Source organism: Xenopus tropicalis, chromosome 4 (assembly GCF_000004195.4).
Source record: "Xenopus tropicalis strain Nigerian chromosome 4, UCB_Xtro_10.0, whole genome shotgun sequence".
Lineage (NCBI taxonomy): Eukaryota > Metazoa > Chordata > Amphibia > Anura > Pipidae > Xenopus > Xenopus tropicalis.
The window spans coordinates 11,966,130-11,987,995 of NC_030680.2; the positions used below are offsets into that span (position 1 = coordinate 11,966,130).

The following is a 21,866-nucleotide window of genomic DNA, read 5'->3' on the forward strand; positions in this document are numbered from 1 at the left end:
CCATTGTAAGCAGCAGTCCTGCCCTGCTTTATGGCTGAGATTCTAGCTATCTGTATAACAGATCATTCTGTCACAGTAGCACAGATCCTATCTGACCCCCCCCCCCCCCCCCCCCCATTGTAAGCAGCAGTCCTGCCCTGCTTTATGGCTGAGATTCTAGCTATCTGTATAACAGAGCATTCTGTCACAGTGGCACAGATCCTATCTGATCCCCCCATTGTAAACAGCAGTCCTGCCCTGCTTTATGGCTGAGATTCTAGCTATCTGTATAACAGAGCATTCTGTCACAGTGGCACAGATCCTATCTGATCCCCCCCATTGTAAGCAGCAGTCCTGCCCTGCTTTATGGCTGAGATTCTAGCTATATGTATAACAGAGCATTCTGTCACAGTGGCACAGATCCTATCTGATCCCCCCCCCCCCCCCCATTGTAAGCAGCAGTCCTGCCCTGCTTTATGGCTGAGATTCTGTCTGTGACATGCAAACACTGTAATGGGCACAAGTGCCCAACATTCTGCCCCACCTTTCACCGGGTGCAAATGACACTGGAATTATAGACAGAAAGTTCCACCGATCTCCCTATCTATGTCTCAGGAATGCTAATGCAAATGGGTGAGCAGTGAAAGGGTTAAAAAATGGCTGATCCAATGCTGAGGCTGAATGCCCAATGATCACAAGGACACTGTGTATGTGTTGACTATAGTACAGGAATGGGATCTATTTTCTGGAAACCCAGTTTCCACAAAGCTCCACATTTTAGGAAGGTTAATCTACAACAATTTGCATTTGGTCTTCATTTTTTATTATTTGTGGTTTTTGAATTATTTAGCACTTCTGCGCAGCGGCTCTCCAGTTGGCAATTTCAGGAGCTATCTAGTTGCTAGGGTCCATATAACCTTAGCAACCACGCATTGGTTTGAATGAGAGACTGACAAATGAATAGGAGAGGGGCCTGAATAGAATAGAAAGATAAGGAATATAAAGTAACAGTAACAAAAAAACTGGAGCCTCACAGAGCAATAGGCTTTTGCTGCCGGGGTCAGTGACCCCCATTTGAAGAGGCAGAAGGCGGCAAATGATTCCAAACCTATAAAAGTTTTAAATAGATACAATTGTGCATGTAGAACTTGGTTCTGTAGTCTCTCCCCCCCCCCCATTGAGTCTGCAGGGCAAATCTAAATTAACAGAACCCTTTACCCTCTATTTGCGCTTGAAAAACAAGAAGAAAACATCGCAAACCTATTTCAGCAGGATCGGCCTGAGCCTCAGCTTCTAATCCTATGGCAAGGAGTTGGGGTTCACTCCCAGAAGCCCTTTCTGAATCCATGTCCCCCGGTATCTTAATTGTATACCTTTAACATAAACTGCCCCCCTATATAGCTCAGCCATTGCACCCCCAAGCTCCCCGGTGTTGGCATCCTAAAATGGGTTAATTCCATAATGAGGGGAGCTACACGGAGGGTTTCACCATTCACGGAACATGTTGCTTGGAAACTGTTCTGTCTGAAGGGCCCGCAGTCTGATCGCCTTTTGAAGTGATGTTCTGGGGCCCCCGATTGCCAGCGGAGCTCAAGGGGCTTCTGGGTTTGCAAAAAAAGACCAATTGCAAATTGTCTTAGACTGTCACTGGCTACATCATAGGAGTTCATTTAAAGTGAACTATTCCGTAAAGTCATTTCAAAGGTCAAATGAGATTTTTGGCTAATTAGGCCACAGGGGCAACGGGTTTAATTGGGGGGATTCAATCACTTGGCTTCCAGGCCAAAAGCCCAGGAATAACAGGGGCCAATGAAGGATGATGATGGAAATGTCTATGGTGAGAGTCCCTAGCCAATGGGATTTAATAGAAATATCTCTGATCCCTGGCCAGATATGGTTGGGTAGGGTCTTTTGGAAATATCCACGGGGCAATAATCTACCTACTTGGACTGGAGTGGCTAATGTGGGCCCCTATATGGCCACTACCTGCCATTAGTGATGAGCGAATCTGTCCCGTTTCACGCGAAATGCGACTACTGCACAACAGAGCCACCAAGGTAAGACGTCTCCTTTCATTGGATAATTAATAAGGGATTTGCCAATTAAAGGTCAGATACTCCCAGGAGAATTCTAATCAATATACCCAAGTGCAGAAGAGATTCCTATAAGCCTTAGCGCAAAGCTATAGCTTCCTAGTATCTCTGTATAACGACTGGGAACACTAATTGCCCCGTTACATGTGTGCCAGGGGCGTGTCTCTCCATATAGACAAACCTATTAGCCTTTATTTCCCCAGCGTAGGGGCAGATTCTCAGCCTGTGTTTATCTATAAGCCTTAGAGACTCTCCCCCCCATATGTATAGTCACAATTCTATCTGTACATAATAAGCTGTACCCCCATACTGTACTGTCTAAGGGAAACACTATGGCACCTCCTACCCATATGTATAAATACAAATATACAGAGAAGGAATGTTCTGGGAACACAATAAGCTGTACCCCCATACTGTACTGTCTAAGGGAAACACTATGGCACCTCCTACCCATATGTATAAATACAAATATACAGAGAAGGAATGTTCTGGGCACACAATAAGCTGTACCCCCATACTGTACTGTCTAAGGGAAACACTATGGCACCTCCTACCCATATGTATAAATACAAATATACAGAGAAGGAATGTTCTGGGCACACAATAAGCTGTACCCCCATACTGTACTGTCTAAGGGAAACACTATGGCACCTCCTACCCATATGTATAAATACAAATATACAGAGAAGGAATGTTCTGGGCACACAATAAGCTGTACCCCCATACTGTACTGTCTAAGGGAAACACTATGGCACCTCCTACCCATATGTATAAATACAAATATACAGAGAAGGAATGTTCTGGGCACACAATAAGCTGTACCCCCATACTGAGAGGAGGTGTGTGAGCTCCAGACTGTGAGGAGAAAGTACCGGTACGGGCAGCATTCCATCTGTAATCGAGGTCCCCGAGCGAGTGAACACCCTGGATGACCAAGCCGAAGTTGCTGCAAAGAGTTACAGTTCTGCTGTGGAAAATGGCAGTTCTGTTGCTGGGAGCTGCAGTTCAGAGGCAAGCCAGGAAGCTGCTGCAAGGCACGCTGGGACCCAGGAAGGAAGTGCTGCAAGGCATGCTGGGACCCAGGAAGGAAGTGCTGCAAGGCACGCTGGGACCCAGGAAGGAAGCTGCTGCAAGGCACGCTGGGACCCAGGAAGGAAGCTGCTGCAAGGCACGCTGGGACCCAGGAAGGAAGCGCTGCAAGGCACGCTGGGACCCAGGAAGGAAGCGCTGCAAGGCACGCTGGGACCCAGGAAGGAAGCGCTGCAAGGCACGCTGGGACCCAGGAAGGAAGCGCTGCAAGGCACGCTGGGACCCAGGAAGGAAGTGCTGCAAGGCATGCTGGGACCCAGGAAGGAAGTGCTGCAAGGCACGCTGGGACCCAGGAAGGAAGTGCTGCAAGGCACGCTGGGACCCAGGAAGGAAGCGCTGCAAGGCACGCTGGGACCCAGGAAGGAAGTGCTGCAAGGCATGCTGGGACCCAGGAAGGAAGCGCTGCAAGGCACGCTGGGACCCAGGAAGGAAATGCTGCAAGGCACGCTGGGACCCAGGAAGGAAGTGCTGCAAGGCATGCTGGGACCCAGGAAGGAAGTGCTGCAGGCTGTGTTGCTATGGAGGAGGCTGAGGAGGCGCTGAGACTGCTGCAATGGCCCAGGTAGGAGCAATGCCCCTGTGTGATGGGGGAGAGACAGCTGCCAGCAATGGCGCTGGGAAGCCAGAGACTGTGGGCTCAGCTGGGCCCAATCAGAACCAGATAATCAGGGCCCTGAGAGACATTAATATTCTGGAGGAGAAAAGGAACATTTTGGAGGGGAGTATTGATAACATGGCGGCTGGACTGGGGGCCTTAGGGGGCACAGAGAGCTAAAGCAGTTCATAAACGTGATTATATGAGTAAGGACTTGGGGGACAGTGACAGTAACATTACCAGGGTTCTGGCAGTTATAGAGCCCCGGGGAGAGGGTTTTGATAATCACAAGTGATTCCAGGAAATGGAGAAAAGTGACCTGAGAAAGTGGTTCAAACGCTCTGCTTTTCCTAAAGGGACTGTGATTCCTGTGGGTGGGAATGTAGGTCCTTCATGTGCAGATTCCCGGGATCCATTAACTGTTTCATTGCCAGACACTAATGGCAACATCAATACTTTGTGTCGGGTGTGAGTGCAGTGTGGCAAGCCTGCTGGGAGTACTGACGTGGCTGCTGGGAGTACCGACGTGGCTGCTGGGAGTACCGACGTGGCTGCTGGGAGTACTGACGTGGCTGCGGGGAGTACTGGCGTGGCTGCGGGGAGTACTGGCGTGGCTGCTGGGAGTACCGACGTGGCTGCTGGGAGTACCGACGTGGCTGCGGGCAGTACTGGCGTGGCTGCGGGGAGTACTGGCGTGGCTGCTGGGAGTACTGACGTGGCTGCGGGCAGTACTGACATGGCTGCGGGGAGTACTGGCATGGCTGCGGGGAGTACTGGCATGGCTGCGGGCAGTACTGACATGGCTGCGGGCAGTACTGGCATGGCTGCGGGGAGTGCTGAAATGGCTGCAGGGAGTACTGACATGGCTGCGGGGAGTACTGACATGGCTGCTGGGAGTACTGACATGGCTGCGGGGAGTACTGGCATGGCTGCGGGGAGTACTGGCATGGCTGCGGGGAGTACTGACATGGCTGCGGGGAGTACTGACATGGCTGCGGGGAGTACTGACATGGCTGCGGGGAGTACTGACATGGCTGCGGGGAGTACTGGCATGGCTGCGGGGAGTACTGACATGGCTGCTGGGAGTACTGACATGGCTGCGGGGAGTACTGGCATGGCTGCGGGGAGTACTGGCATGGCTGCGGGGAGTACTGACATGGCTGCTGGGAGTACTGGCATGGCTGCTGGGAGTACTGACATGGCTGCGGGGAGTACTGGCATGGCTGCGGGGAGTACTGGCATGGCTGCGGGGAGTACTGACATGGCTGCGGGGAGTACTGACATGGCTGCGGGGAGTACTGACATGGCTGCGGGGAGTACTGACATGGCTGCGGGGAGTACTGGCATGGCTGCGGGGAGTACTGACATGGCTGCTGGGAGTACTCCGCTTCAATTTGTTCTTAAAGTTAGGCCCCGCCCACAACTCTTACCCCGACGCCTAGCACAATATGGTTGCGGAATGTTCTTTGGAAGGACAGGAAGAAGAGAGAGAGAAAAGAGAGTGGGGAGGAGAGTCAGGGGGAGTCCCCAGGGGAGGAGGTGGTGGTTGACCTGGAGGGGGCAGAGAGTACCCCAAAAGAAGGGGTGACACAGGGGGTGGGGGCAGAAGCAGAATAGGCTCTAAAGATGCGCAGTGGTGCGTGAGTGTGCGGCGCAGTAAATATGGCAGCTCTGTATATTGTTATGTCTGTCATGTGATTTTATTCTGGTGCTTTTTATTGGTTAATAATGTGATGCTTTTTTGCTTCTGAAATGTTTATGATTTGTAAAGTTTATACATGCAATAAAATACCTACCCATATGTATAAATACAAATATACAGAGAAGGAATGTTCTGGGCACACAATAAGCTGTACCCCCATACTGTACTGTCAAAGGGAAACACTATGGCACCTCCTACCCATATGTATAAATACAAATATACAGAGAAGGAATGTTCTGGGCACACAATAAGCTGTACCCCCATACTGTACTGTCTAAGGGAAACACTATGGCACCTCCTACCCATATGTATAAATACAAATATACAGAGAAGGAATGTTCTGGGCACACAATAAGCCATACTCTCAGACTGTACTTGTATTTATACATACAGGAGGGAGTTGCCATAGTGTTTTCATGAGACGGGACAGTATGAAGATAGAGCTTTTTATGCCCATAATATTCCTCTTCTGTATGTTTCTTTATATACATATGGTAGGTGGGAGCTGCCACCAATATTTAGAAATAATATCATATAAATGTTAAGTTTCCTCTGAACCCAACAGAGGGCAGACTGAATGGGCAGGGGTTTGTTTATACAGCAGATAAAAGACAAACAGCAGGGGGGGTAATTACAGGACGCAAATAAATGTGCTGCAGATTTAAGTGAATAATTCCCATTCTCTTCCAGTCTGTTTAAGATTTCCCATTCCCAGGAAAGAGATGTTACCCCCCAATACCCAGGGACACAAGCTGCACATACCGTCGATTTGCCATTGTCACCGGAGTGCCATCCCCACCTGCCCAGGTGTATTTCTTCCCCTTCAGGCAGCTGTATAGGAAAACCGAACTGCACAGAGCCAAGAAAATCCCAAGAACGGTCCCCACGGCTATTATGGGCAGCATTATAGGGGGGGGCAACAAAGTGCCAGGAACTTTATATTATTGCCCTAGTGTCTGTGCCAAGGTTCCAGGTAAGGTGCCCACTGCCCATGGCTGTACCTGCTCAGGTAGCCTGTCGGTTCCAATGGGAGATGCCAGATTCCTGGAATGCCAAGCCAGCCGGGCACAGATAGGCAAGGGAAGCTTATGTCTCGTCTGTACAGCGGCTTTCAGTGAATTGGGCTCTTGCTCCTTGCTCTTGGCTTCCACCCTCATACTCCGGGCTCCTTAGCGAATCCCAGCGGGACTGGAAATTCTGCTTCATTAGTCGGATCTGGAACGTCAGGGAGAAATGAATGATCCCTTACCCTATGGGATCTGTGCTGCACGGCTGCTCCCACTGTAGGGACATATTTATTCCATCGGAGATTCTGTAACAACATAAACATAAAGGGGAACTTTACACGATATGGGTCCCTTGGACCGATTCGGCAGCTAATCGGCCCGTGTATGGGCAGAACAGAGTGGCCTGGCCGACCGATATCTGGCCTGAAATTGGCCAGATCTCGATCGGCCAGGTTAGAAAATCCAGTCGGATCGGGGACCACATCGGCTCGTTGATGCGGTCCCCGAACCGACTGCCCCATTGCCGCCTTCATAATCCGGTCGTTTGGCCCCAGGGCCAAACAATCGGATTACTTTTTTTTTTTTAACTAAAAGCTCCCCGATATCGCCCACCCGTAGGTGGGGATATCGGGGGAAGATCCGCTCGCTTGGCGATCTCGCCAAGCGAGCGGATCTTACAGTGTATGGGGACCTTAAGCACCGTCCTAATATAAATGGCTTTAACGGTCTGTGTAATTGCCATTGAAGGCATTATCTGTGTTTGTCCATATCTTTCTTCTAGATCTGACTCTTGAAACAAAATAGCAGATGGCCGTTATCTTCCAGGTCTGTTAATCAGCTGGGGTCTGCTACATGTGTTTAGGAGTCAGAACCAGAAGTGAAGGGAATATAAAAGGGACCTAGATCTTCAAGAGTTGTATAGTTCCAATCAGAAATTGATGGACTGCAGCTTGCAATAAACGCCTATGCAGGTATGGGATCCCTTATCCGGAAACATGTTATCCAGAAAGCTCGGAATTATGGAAAGCCTGTCTCCCATAGACTCCATTTTAAAATCAGTTTTTAAATCACTTAAAACTTATTCCCTTTACTCTATAATAATAAGATATAATTACCCCTTATTGGGGGCAGAACAGCCCTATTGGGTTTATTTAATGGTTAAATGATTCCCTTTTCTCTGTAATAATAAAACAGTACCTGTACTTGATCCCAACTAAGATATAATTACCCCTTATTGGGGGCAGAACAATCCTATTACGTTTAATTAATGTTTTATTGATTTTTTTAGTAGAGATCCAAATTACGGAAAGATCCCTTATCCAGAATACTCTTGGTCCCAAGCATTCTGGATAATGGGTCCTATACCTGTATATTGAGGGCTGCTATTATAACAATGGGCCCTTGTCTACAGGGACCCCAGTCAGCTGGATGTTAAGTAGAACAATAAAAAAAAATTGCTGCACCCTGACAGTAATCCCCCTGATTCGCCCAAGAAATACCCCCAATTTTGAGTCTCCTTTGATCCCTCCTCTGCCATGGGGCCTCTGATTGGAGCACCTACTTAATGGTGTCCTGTGCATGCTGGGAACTGTAGTCTAGGAATATCAGGGGCAGTGAAAATCCTAACGCAATATCATCCAACAACACTATTTTTTCCCCAGCCTGCCCTATGGGCAATTGACTGTCTGCTCTTTGATCACGTGATCAGGCCTGGGGGGCATTTAGCCTTCTATCCACCCATATAATATTTGTTAACGTTTATGGCTCAACAAACAAATATGTCAAAGTATTGCCATTGCTTTATTGCAACAGAGAGATGACAGACTCTCTCATTGGAGAATTCTCTTGCATATTTAAGTTTGGGGGGCACACATGGGAGAGTATTAGGGAGGGTTTACATCCCCTTTAGTAATGCTGTATATATACCTGCACTCACAAATATCTATCCCACATACTAACTTATTCCACTGTACAAGCACCGTCTATAGCAGTGCTGCCCTGCTGGGGCAATTAACCTCCCACCCCTTAGAAAGGTCATAGCACCCCATTCCCAAATAAGCCGCACGGTTTGACACCTCATTCATGTGTCTACGACAAACGGTGGTTAATTGCCCCCTGCTGGGGTAATTAACCACCCACCCCTCAGGAAAGTCATAGCACCCCATTCCCCAATAAGCTGCACGGTTTGACACCTCATTAATGGGTCTTCTTCAAACGGTGGTTAATTGCCCCCCTGCTGGGGCAATTAACTGTCCACCCCTCAGAAAAGTCATAGCACTGCATTCCCGAATAAGCCGCACAGTTTGACACCTCATTCATGGGTCTACAACAAACGGTGGTTAATTGCCCCCTGCTGGGGCAATTAACCACCCACCCCTCGGAAAAGTCATAGCACCCCATTCCCGAATAAGCCCCACCCCTCAGAAAAGTCATAGCACCCCATTCCCGAATAAGCCGCACGGTTTGACACCTCATTCATGGGTCTACGACAAACGGTGCTTAATTGCCCCCTGCTGGGGCAATTATCCGCCCACCCCTCAAGCAAGTCATAGCACCCCATTCGCGAATAAGCTGCACGGTTTGACACCTCATTGATGGGTCTACGACAAACAGTGCTTAATTGCCCCCTGCTGGGGCAATTAACCGCCCACCCCTCAGAAAAGTCATAGCACCCCATTCCCGAATAAGCCCCACCCCTCAGAAAAGTCATAGCACCCCATTCGCGAATAAGCTGCATGGTTTGACACCTCATTCATGGGTCTACAACAAACGGTGGTTAATTGCCCCCTGCTGGGGCAATTAACCGCCCACCCCTAAGAAATGTCATAACACCCCATTCCCAAATAAGCCAACACGGTTTGACACCTCATTCATGGGTCTTCAACAAACGGTGGTTAATTGCCCCCCTGCAGGGGCAATTAACCGTCCACCCCTCAGAAAGGTCATAGCACCCCATTCCCGAATAAGCCACACGGTTTGACACCTCATTCATGGGTCTATGACAAACGGTGGTTAATTGCCCCCTGCTGGGGCAATTAACCGCCCACCCCTAAGAAATGTCATAACACCCCATTCCCAAATAAGCCAACACGGTTTGACACCTCATTCATGGGTCTTCAACAAACGGTGGTTAATTGCCCCCCTGCAGGGGCAATTAACCGTCCACCCCTCAGAAAGGTCATAGCACCCCATTCCCGAATAAGCCACACGGTTTGACACCTCATTCATGGGTCTATGACAAACGGTGGTTAATTGCCCCCTGCTGGGGCAATTAACCGCCCACCCCTAAGAAATGTCATAACACCCCATTCCCAAATAAGCCAACACGGTTTGACACCTCATTCATGGGTCTTCAACAAACGGTGGTTAATTGCCCCCCTGCAGGGGCAATTAACCGTCCACCCCTCAGAAAGGTCATAGCACCCCATTCCCGAATAAGCCACACGGTTTGACACCTCATTCATGGGTCTATGACAAACGGTGGTTAATTGCCCCCTGCTGGGGCAATTAACCGCCCACCCCTAAGAAATGTCATAACACCCCATTCCCAAATAAGCCAACATGGTTTGACACCTCATTCATGGGTCTTCAACAAACGGTGGTTAATTGCCCCCCTGCAGGGGCAATTAACCGTCCACCCCTCAGAAAGGTCATAGCACCCCATTCCCGAATAAGCCACACGGTTTGACACCTCATTCATGGGTCTTCAACAAACGGTGGTTAATTGCCCCCTGCTGGGGCAATTAACCGCCCACCCCTAAGAAATGTCATAACACCCCATTCCCAAATAAGCCAACACGGTTTGACACCTCATTCATGGGTCTTCAACAAACGGTGGTTAATTGCCCCCCTGCAGGGGCAATTAACCGTCCACCCCTCAGAAAGGTCATAGCACCCCATTCCCGAATAAGCCACACGGTTTGACACCTCATTCATGGGTCTATGACAAACGGTGGTTAATTGCCCCCTGCTGGGGAAATTAACCGCCCACCCCTAAGAAATGTCATAACACCCCATTCCCAAATAAGCCAACACGGTTTGACACCTCATTCATGGGTCTTCAACAAACGGTGGTTAATTGCCCCCCTGCAGGGGCAATTAACCGTCCACCCCTCAGAAATGTCATAGCACCCCATTCCTGAATAAGCCACACGGTTTGACACCTCATTCATGGGTCTATGACAAACGGTGGTTAATTGCCCCCTGCTGGGGCAATTAACCGCCCACCCCTCAGAAAAGTCATAGCACCCCATACCCGAATAAGCCGCATGGTTTGACACCTCATTCATGGGTCTACGACAAACGGTGGAGAATTGCCCCCTGCTGGGGCTATTAACCGCCCACCCTTCAGAAATGTCATAGCACCCCATTCCCGAATAAGCCGCACGGTTTGACACCTCATTCATGGGTCTATGACAAACGGTGGTTAATTGCCCCCTGCTGGGGCAATTAACCGCCCACCCCTCAGAAAAGTCATAGCACCCCATACCCGAATAAGCCGCATGGTTTGACACCTCATTCATGGGTCTACGACAAACGGTGCTTAATTGCCCCCTGCTGGGGCAATTAACAGCCCACCCCTCAGGAAAGTCATCGCACCCCATTCCCGAATAAGCCGCACGGTTTGACACCTCATACATGGGTCTACTTCAAACGGTGGTTAATTGCCCCCTGCAGGGGATATTAACCGTCCACCCCTCAGAAAAGTCATAGCACCCCATTCCTGAATAAGCCGCACGGTTTGACACCTCATTCATGGGTCTACAACAAACGGTGGTTAATTGCCCCCTGCTGGGGCAATTAACCGCCAACCTCTCAGAAATGTCATAGCACCCCATTCCCGAATAAGCCGCAAGGTTTGACACCTCATTCATGGGTCTACAACAAACAGTGGTTAATTGCCCCCTGCTGGGGCAATTAACCTCCCACCCTCTAGAAAAGTCATAGCACCCCATTCCCAAATAAGCCGTGCGGTTTGACACCTCATTCATGGGTCTACGACAAACTTTGCGGTACTCAGTCAAAGTTGGTCTCAATCTTAAGTCTATGGGTGGAGAATTGCCTCCTGCTGGGGCTATTAACCGCCCACCCTTCAGAAATGTCATAGCACCCCATTCCCGAATAAGCCGCACGGTTTGACACCTCATTCATGGGTCTACGACAAACGGTGGTTAATTGCCCCCTGCTGGGGCAATTAACCTCCCTCCCCTTAGAAAAGTCATAACACCCCATTCCCGAATAAGCCGCACGGTTTGACACCTCATTCATGGGTCTACGACAAACTAGTTATTTGCCACAATCCCCATTATAAGTCAATGGGGCAAATTTGGGGACCACTCTTGCCCCGGGGGTAAAACTTATACCCTTGTGCGGGGTATCTTCTGACACAGGTTGCAAACCTCTTCAAATGTGGTAAATTTCACGTTTCTAACCAATTCCCTCTCTGCGCTACAATCCCTCACAGTCGGCCTCAATGTTAAGTCAATGGGATTTATTATACAGACATTAACCCATCGCTGCCTGTGCAGGAATACAGATCTGCCATTTCAACTGCCATTTGTAACATGACACCCATTCCCAGCTGGGGCTGGTCACGTGACATTGTTATTCCAACCCTATGTAACTATATGTGTGTAACCCACATTCCCAGGCCCCAGTTGCACGTGTGATGTCACAATGGTTTGAACCTCAGAAAGGTTGGAGTCAATGTAATTAGAGATTGTTGTGAGTGATGTCGTTGTGATGTCACAATGTCACAGTCAAAGTGCCCAAGCAGCGGCCAAACTGGCTCATTCTTGATCAGGTGACTGAGGTAGGTGGAGCTCTAGGGGTGTTGGTGCCAACGTTAGCAGGAATAAGAGATAATAATAACGAATCAGTTTAATACTGGCGCTGTGGGGGCTTTGGTGTATTGTTTTTTCGAAATGGCACAAAAATTCGGAAACAATTTGTCAAAAAAAATTGACGGACATGAAAAGAAATGTTGCGCGTCGTGTTTCTGACCCACACAGCAATTTTTTTGACAGTTTCACTCATTTTTCACTCACTAATTACTGTAACTAAAGGGATATTTCTGTTTGTCTCCATAGAGAGAAAGTGAGAGAAAATGTTTCGGCGTTTACTTTCGTTTTTGCCTTGCGTGCCGAGGGTAAGTACTTTATTCTTTTTACTCTAATATCCCTCATATAGTGCTATTCATAGCCTTGCTATATACAGGTATAGGACCCGTTATCCAGAATGCTCGGGACCTGAGGCTTTAACCATGAAATAAACCCAATAGGGCTGTTCTGCCCCAATAAGGGGTAATTATATCTTAGTTGGGATCAAGTACAGGTACTGTTTTATTATTACAGAGAAAAGGGAATAATTTAACCATGAAATAAACCCAATAGGGCTGTTCTGCCCCAATAAGGGGTAATTATTTCTTAGTTGGGATCAAGTACAGGTACTGTTTTTATTATTACAGAGAAAAGGGAATCATTTAACCATTAAATAAACCCAATAGGGCTGTTCTGCCCCATTAAGGGGTAATTATTTCTTAGTTGGGATCAAGTACAGGTACTGTTTTATTATTACAGAGAAAAGGGAATCATTTAACCATGAAATAAACCCAATAGGACTGTTCTGCCCCAATAAGGGGTAATTATATCTTAGTTGGGATCAAGTACAGGTACTGTTTCTTTCTGGATAACGGGTTTTCGTATAAGGGATCCTAAACATATATATATATTATTGTAGGGAGATCAGATCACTTGAAAATTCAGGGACACGTCTAATAAATCCATGTTGCAGGGCGGCACTGATTGCAGTTTCAGACGTGTCCCTGAATTCCCAAGGGATCTGCTCGCCCTATTGTATTGCTGAATTCATTCTACTTTGCCTTTTTGCTCATTTCCTTTGATAATAAAACCTTTTTTTATTCATCACTAGAAAAAACGGAATAAGCCCCCGAGAGAATTTCTTGCGGTAAGCAGAGAATAACTGGTTAACCCAATATAAAATTCCCACGTTACTATTTGCCCTATTCCAGCCATTGCATTTACAATCTGTTTGCCTTTTTCTCATTAATTTTTGTAATAAAATGTGTTTTTATTCTTCCTAGATTGAAAAAGATGAAGCCGATGTGGTCGTCGTGGTAAGCAGGGAGGAACTGGTTAACACAATATAATGATCACACTTTGCTCACTATTTGTGCTTTTCCAGCCATTTCATTTACTATTATTTTTGGCCATTTTTGCTCGTTTATTCTTGTAATAAAACATGATTTTATCCTTCCTAGAACCACCAAGACGAACCCGCCGGCGACATCATTGTGGTAAGCAGCAATTTGGCCAAATGTAAAAAACACAACTTTCCTGGTTATTTGTGTTACTGAAACCTTATTATTTACTGACCTATAGATTTATATGTGACTTTGTCACAGGCCCTTAATAACGCTGAGAATTTACTGGTATATTCACTACTGACCCCATTCCCCCATCATTTCTACTTTCCCACTTTTATATCTAAATCTACAAAATCATTCATTACCACAAACCATATCTGGCACATTCTATAACATATCAATATATATAATAGATTATTATTGGCTGAAACCCTTTTCAATATGTTTGGTTCCCTGGCAAGAGACAGCCCCTTCCCCTTTGAATTCATATCAGAATAAATTCATGTACAGACTGCATTTATTTATACACATGAATGATATCTTCTCAAAAGCACTTTTTCCCCCAGTACTAAACATATCTTTAGTCATTTTGTGCCTTATATAGATCTTGATAGATGATAGGCCGTTAATTCTATAAAATAACATCACTTTGTTTATCTCATTCCCAGGCTCTTCCGGAGACCACCACCTGCCTGGTAAGCAGAAAAGGAGTTGACACCCTACATTATTGTTTGTTTTTATGAATCGCACCTTTTTAGCCCTAAAAATTGAGTATTTTACTAATTACACAATATTTCTGTGATTTACCAAGTGTAAAGACCCTAATAGAAAATGACGCAATCTAAAAGCTGTCAGTGGGAGCCGCGCTGGGCAAATTGTAGCCTTTATTGAATATTTGGCTCAAGGGGTTTCCATGATTTGTATTGTTTGTAAGCACATGGAAATTCTTGTGAAAATGAGGATTGAGGTTTTTGGTGAAAAATCCAGAAATGTGTGAATCTGATTTATTTTCCTCTCTTAATCAGGTTCCGTCGGTTGGATGTGGCATTGACATCTGCCCAGAGCCGCCGACCCCTGAGACCAACATCTGCCAGGTAAGTAGTAAAGGAACTATTTTATTTGCTGAAACTGAGTTAATTAATGATAATGAGCTACAGAACTATAGTAAGTTGATCCCATAACTAATCGTATCGCTCTTCATCAGGAGGAACCAGAGCAGATTGCTGAGCCTGGCGAGGAGATTGAGGTAAGCATAAAGGTGCCCATACACTATAAGATCCGCTCGCTTGGCGATGTCGCCAAGCAAGTGGATCTTCACCCGGTATCCCCACCTATGGGTGGGCAATATCGGGTAGCAAGGAACTTAAAAAAAAATAATCCGATCGTTTGGCCCTGGGGCCAAACGATCAGATTACATTTGTGGTTATGGGGCAGTCGGTTCGGGGACCGCATCAACGAGCCGATACGGTCCCCGATCCGACTGGATTTTCTAACCTGGCCGATCGAGATCTGGCCAATTTCAGGCCAGATATCGGTCAGGCTGGCCGCTCTGTTCTGCCCATACACGGGCCGATTAGCTGCCGAATCAGTCCAAGGGACCCATATCGGCAACTATAGTCGGCCCGTGTATGGGGACCTTTAGGCTAATAGAGAGGGATAAGTACAAATCAAAGTCACTTATCAGCCAATCGGCTTATTTACAACAGAAATCATACAACCTCGCTCATCTTTTTCATTTCCCTTTCTTACCCAGGAGCGCCCAGAAACACCCGGGGCTCAGACTCGCCAGGTAAGAAGGAATAATTGTTTCTGCTCTCTTACACTTTAGCAGCCATATTAATGTCATTCCTACCGTGTCCCTTTGTCATATTTATACCCTGTCTCAGAATCCTCATTACTACATTGAATTGATCTGATCTGGGCCTTTTCTATTTCTTAACCAGGAGGAACCAGCTGAGACTCCCACTGACACTAACACCTGTCAGGTAAGTAAAAGGGAAGGGAGACATATTGTGAAAATGGCGCCACTCAGTATTATATTACTTTCCTTTATACAAGTTTTATCTCAGAATGATTTATGGGGCTAAATTAACACAATATTATTCTTTTTTTCGCCAAAACTAGGAGGGAGCAGGCGACGCTCTGCCGCAGGTAAGCAGCAATGGGCACAATATGTTACGTTTATATGTTGTGTTGCGCTGCAATAAGGAGTTTAACTGAACTGAGTTTAATCCCCTTTTTCTGTATTCCCATTAGGACTGTCAGGAGCCTGAAAAGAGCCAAGATGACGTAAGCAGAAAAAATACCTTTTACAAACTTTGCGTTCAGTTGCGCTGTGAAATATTTGTTTCTGATCTTCTCTCTGTTTTATCCAGGAAGAACATCATCATTCGTCATCATTCCCCTTCCACCATTGCTATCACTGCAAGGTAAGCAGAAAATAATCAATGAACGGAAAAGTGCAATTAAAGACATTGTAAAGATTTGTTTGATCATATTCTGTACTGATCTGAGTTTTCTTATCTTAACCAGGAGAATCGAAGGGGCATGCCTCCGTGTCAGCCCATCAGACTCTTTGGGGTAAGCAGCAAAGACAATTATATTACAATTTCAATCCCGGCATCAGATCGCCCTACAGAACATTCACTTTAGCATCTTCTCTAGGGAACTGAGTTAATGTAGTTCTGTGGGGCTGAATTAATGGGAATAGTTTTATAGGTTGGGTTAGACTGCAACACGCAGACTGTCGTCTAAAGATTGTAACTGACTTTATTTTTAATCCCCTTTTCCTGTCTTTTCAACAGCCAACATCATCGGAGGAATCCAGTGACAGTGACCATTCCTGTCACTGTGAGGTAAGCAGAAAATAATCAATGAACGGATGAAAGTGCAATGAAAGAAATGTTAAAGATTTGTTTTATCATATTCTGTACTGATCGGAGTTGATCTCATAAAATAATGTTTTCTTATCTTAACCAGGAGAACCGAAGGGACATGCCCCCATTCGAGCCCTATTTTGATTCTGGGGAGTCATCAGGGGAGAGCAGTGACAGTGTAAGCAGAAAAAGAAAACTGTTACAAACTTTGTATTCATTTGCCCTGTGAAATATTCATTTTTCATCTTCTCTCTTTTATAACCAGGATGAACAACTGAGCGAGGAGGGAGCCCCCTCCGAGCTAATCTGGATGAGCTCTCTGAGCTCACTGTTCTTTGTGTGAGGTAGGGATAATATTACCTACTGTACCCATTATATATATTACTGGCTCATTTGTTGGGGAATTGGTTAGTTCTTCTACATTGAATAAACTCACATATCAAATTCTCTTCTTATTTATTAATATGGAAAACTCTTTCACATAAAAAAAACTCAAATACCTCGAATTAACTAATTTGTAAAAAATATGGCACGACTTTGCCCAGGGCAACTCCCATTTACTTCTATATAAACTCACTCGCATTTAGATGGTGAAGTTTTACATTGGAGTTTTCAGGTTTTTTGCACTTAATAACAGACATTTGAGTTTTCGAAGCATAATTCCAATTTGAGGTTCTTTGAGCGCAAAATATCTTAAATTGTGAAAAAAAAAATCAAACTCGAACTATTTATAAATTCCCCATATATGTGAGAACCCGACTAAAATGTTACCTAAGATAATGGTACCCCAACAATGAATTATTCCTTGTCCTTTATATATTTATTTCAACATTTTACCTAATACACTGAATTCATATGATAAATCCTTTTTCTCTTCCTCAGGTGGCGCAAAAACATCTGCCGAGCTGTAACACCTGCTCTATGTAGTAGAATTAGGTCTGAAGCAACTGGACTTTTCCCAGTTCATCTTGGAAACATTTCCCCAACTCATCCGAGCGGCTTCTTCAGTTCAGATGGCAGGTAGGGAATTCCCCGGCACTTGAACCCTTGAGGGTAGTACACTCACAGACATCCAATCACAATGGTTCCACTGAACTTGTTCAGTTAGGGGTTGGCTGAAACTGACAGGGGTAAGAAGGTGAGATCCAGTCACAGTGGTACCATGATTCTTATTGATGAGGGTGTTAATCCTTCAAAGTACATGACTGGAAGTGTGAACTGCTGTGAAACTGCTGCATACCGCCCTGATGACTGATCCGCAAGCCAGAGGGAAAGAAAGAGGCAGCAGGAATCAACATCAGTGAAACTTGTAGAAATCAGTAAGAAGGTCCGAGCGGGACATAAAAAGAGACAGAGAGACAAATGGCTAACTAGCAAGTAACCTCTACCTTGGCTGCAGGGGAGAGAGAGGCATTGCAGGACATTCAAGTAACTGCCCGGGACAGCTGGCTGTGCTATAGAAAGCGGCACTGTAAAGCGCCATTGTATGTTGATGATAAGCAGAGTGAGGAAACGGCTGAAAAAAGACACCGCCCTCAACAGCAGAACAAAGCTGAATCCAGAACAAGTTTGTTCCTTACTGGGCCTGTGTCTCAATACCACCTACTTCAAGCACAATGGAGTTTTCTATGGACAAAAACATGGTGGTGTTATGGGTTTGCCTGTGTCTCCAGTTCTACTGAACTGGTTCATGGAAAAAGTGGAAAAGAAAGCCCTGGGCACCTTCAAGGGAACTGAAAGAGCAGTACTTGCTTTTTGATTCCCACCGCCCTTTGGAACATACAACTTGGCGTTATTAGGACTTGACACTATTGGGCTGATACAGCAGAACAAAGCTGAATCCAGAACAAGTTTGTTCCTTACTGGGCCTGTGTCTCAATACCACCTACTTCAAGCACAATGGAGTTTTCTATGGACAAAAACATGGTGGTGTTATGGGTTTTCCTGTGTCTCCAGTTCTACTGAACTGTTACATGGAAGAAGTGGAAAAGAAAGCCCTGGGCACCTTCAAGGGAACTGAAAGAGCAGTACTTGCTGTTTGGTTCCCACCGCCCTTTGGAACATAAACTTGGCGTTATTTGGACTTTATACCATTGGGCCGAAACTGTGGCACCCAATGCAGAGGCTGAAGAGAAGGAATACAAACCTCTAAAAGGAGCTCTGAGAACTTGTGGGTCCCCAGACTGGGCCTTTATGGAAACTGAATCAAAGACAAGTAGTGATGAGCAATGTTGTTCGGCAGACATGGATTTGCAGTGAATTTGTGCATTTCGCAATTACCAAATTGTTTTGCCACGGAAAAATTGGTCGCCTGGTAAAAAAAGTTGTGGTCGTGTCAAATTGGGCGCAGTCCCAGCGATTTCACAACAGTTCACACTTCCAGGCATGTACTTCGAAGGATTAACACCCGCATCAATGGGAATCATGGTACCACTGTGACTGGATGTCACCTTCTTACCCCTGTCAGTTTCAGCCAACCCCTAACTGGATACGTTTAATGGAATCATTGGGATTGGATGTCTGTGACTGTTCTACCCTCAAGGGTTTAAGTGCCGGGGAATTCCCTACCTGCCATCTGAACTGAAGAAGCCGCTCGGATGAGTTGGGGAAACGTTTCCAAGATAGACTCGGAAAAGTACAGTTGTTTTACACTTAATTCTGCTACAAGGCAGCCATCGGGGGGTGGGGTAGGGGCACAGGGGCCCATTTGTCATCCTCGGGCCCCACAATAACATCTTAATAACATCTGGTCCCCGATGGCTAGCCTCCTCTGCAGCAAAGGAAAGAAATATGGAATTCAGAAAACACTTGCAAGCGTTGGTAAGTGCATCTGATGCTAAATCAAATAGAAGTCGCCCTTCAAACAGAAGGCTGACAACAATATTAAATCTTTTCTCTTTTTGTAAAGAGACAGATTTATACAATAAACGTTCCATTGTTGTGTGACATTGAGCGGCTCTGTTTGCTTATTAGAGAGACAGGGAAAGGTTGGGGGAACAGGGAGGGGGGACTGGAGTTTTGCTTTGCTGAGACACCCGAGAAACTATGGGGGGGGCATTTACTAACCGGCTTTTTGGGGTCAGACGCAAAAATGTCTCAAACCCATTAAAAGTTGTGGGGAAAAAGTTGCAACTTTGTTTTCAACGTTTTTCCGATTTGACTATGTAATTTCACTGCAGGATTCTGCTGGAGAAGCTCTATAAGAACTTTTACTTAATGTAACATTATGCACTCTAATAACCAAAAAAAACTATTTTATATTTGGTGTTAGTGTCCCTTGATCCAAAAAAAAGACCTTGGGTCTCACATTTTACTAACCATTTTCAGTTGTGTAGCAGCCCCCTATTGTTTAAATGGCCAAAATATGTTTGTGTGTTTTAATTGGGCACAAATCTAAGCACATAATCAGTTTAGTGGCAAAACGAGGTTTATTCACACAATTAAATAAAAACAATGTATATTATATAAAAAGAATGTGTACTGCTTTGTACTTATATTTATAACACATTTACTTACTGGCACAGATCCTATCTGATCCCCCCATTGTAAGCAGCAGTCCTGCCCTGCTTTATGGCTGAGATTCTAGCTATCTGTATAACAGAGCATTCTGTCACAGTGGCACAGATCCTATCTGATCCCCCCCCCATTGTAAGCAGCAGTCCTGCCCTGCTTTATGGCTGAGATTCTAGCTATCTGTATAACAGAGCATTCTGTCACAGTGGCACAGATCCTATCTGATCCCCCCATTGTAAGCAGCAGTCCTGCCCTGCTTTATGGCTGAGATTCTAGCTATCTGTATAACAGAGCATTCTGTCACAGTGGCACAGATCCTATCTGATCCCCCCCATTGTAAGCAGCAGTCCTGCCCTGCTTTATGGCTGAGATTCTAGCTATCTGTATAACAGAGCATTCTGTCACAGTGGCACAGATCCTATCTGATCCCCCCATTGTAAGCAGCAGTCCTGCCCTGCTTTATGGCTGAGATTCTAGCTATCTGTATAACAGAGCATTCTGTCACAGTGGCACAGATCCTATCTGATCCCCCCATTGTAAGCAGCAGTCCTGCCCTGCTTTATGGCTGAGATTCTAGCTATCTGTATAACAGAGCATTCTGTCACAGTGGCACAGATCCTATCTGATCCCCCCCATTGTAAGCAGCAGTCCTGCCCTGCTTTATGGCTGAGATTCTAGCTATCTGTATAACAGAGCATTCTGTCACAGTGGCACAGATCCTATCTGATCCCCCCATTGTAAGCAGCAGTCCTGCCCTGCTTTATGGCTGAGATTCTAGCTATCTGTATAACAGAGCATTCTGTCACAGTGGCACAGATCCTATCTGATCCCCCCCATTGTAAGCAGCAGTCCTGCCCTGCTTTATGGCTGAGATTCTAGCTATCTGTATAACAGAGCATTCTGTCACAGTGGCACAGATCTGATCCCCATTGTAAGCAGCAGTCCTGCCCTTATATTTCTAAAGAGAAATAAGACATTCTGAACACATATTTCAAAATTGCTATGTTCTACTCGACCATCTAAGGACATAAATGCTTGCTAAGATATCCAAGATGTTTAGGATTCAATATGAATGACATCTGAATCACCAGGGGAATTGGATCCATATTCTAAGTTGCATTTCAGGATATAGGCACTGCAAATAGAAAATACATGATTGGGTGATGATCAGTAAAGTGGCAGAATGTTACATGGAGTTGGCCAGAGACTTATCATAACGTTGCTACTCAATACCCACCAAAACTGTATGTCAGCACAAAGCCGGGCGCTTGCTCTGTTTGATCACTGATGAACCTGAGGAACATGTTCTGACCAGTGGAGGTGGCCGAAAGGGTGAACAGGGGTCCACAGAATGTTTTCAGGAGGGGTGCGTTAGTGGAAGTCCCATCATACACAGACAGGTAATCATTGCTACATGTGTGGCTATTTTGTGTATAGAAACTGATCTTGCTCAGTGAGACCTAGAAGACAGAAGGAACAGTAGAAGTCTGAGCAGAGGCTGGTGCTTTTACATTCTGTAAACAGGTAGAGACCTGAAGGGATTTGTCCCTGGAGCAGTGCAACTTACACTATTGGTTTTTTTTTAGATTTCATGATATAAGCACTATTAAAAAATATGAATGTGTTTCAAGGGCGCCCCCTGCTGTTCCAGCCTCCATGAAGGCCAGGCAGAATGGCTAAAGCTTAATTCACTGAAACAGGATCCATCTTCTTATGTTTCCCTGCTCAGTTATACACTCCTGTAACCACAAAGCTGGGCCCTACTGGGATCTTGCCCTCCCTCTCCTGGCAGGATCATTGCATGTCTATCAAATCAGAGAATTAATTTATATATTGGATGAGAGTAT

General features: G+C 45.9%; 1 protein-coding gene and 2 long non-coding RNA genes across 3 annotated transcripts in view; 2 read left to right on the top strand and 1 right to left on the bottom strand.

Moving 5' to 3' along the window:
* Window positions 1-21,866, bottom strand: part of LOC100488711 (embryonic protein UVS.2) — a 59,767-nt gene that overhangs the window by 26,089 nt on the left and 11,812 nt on the right. Inside the window, 3 exon segments of the mRNA XM_031900466.1 lie at window positions 6,460-6,770; window positions 15,937-16,052; window positions 21,257-21,479. Of these exon segments, the coding sequence (XP_031756326.1) occupies window positions 16,027-16,052; window positions 21,257-21,479 (249 nt within the window). The 3' untranslated portion in view covers window positions 6,460-6,770; window positions 15,937-16,026.
* LOC116410270 lies at window positions 12,035-13,741 on the top strand. Its single transcript, XR_004222224.1, has 3 exons — window positions 12,035-12,613; window positions 13,396-13,431; window positions 13,568-13,741. It is a non-coding gene; the product is annotated as an uncharacterized LOC116410270 (long non-coding RNA).
* Window positions 16,643-17,484, top strand: LOC116410260. Its single transcript, XR_004222214.1, has 3 exons — window positions 16,643-16,684; window positions 16,772-16,850; window positions 17,389-17,484. It is a non-coding gene; the product is annotated as an uncharacterized LOC116410260 (long non-coding RNA).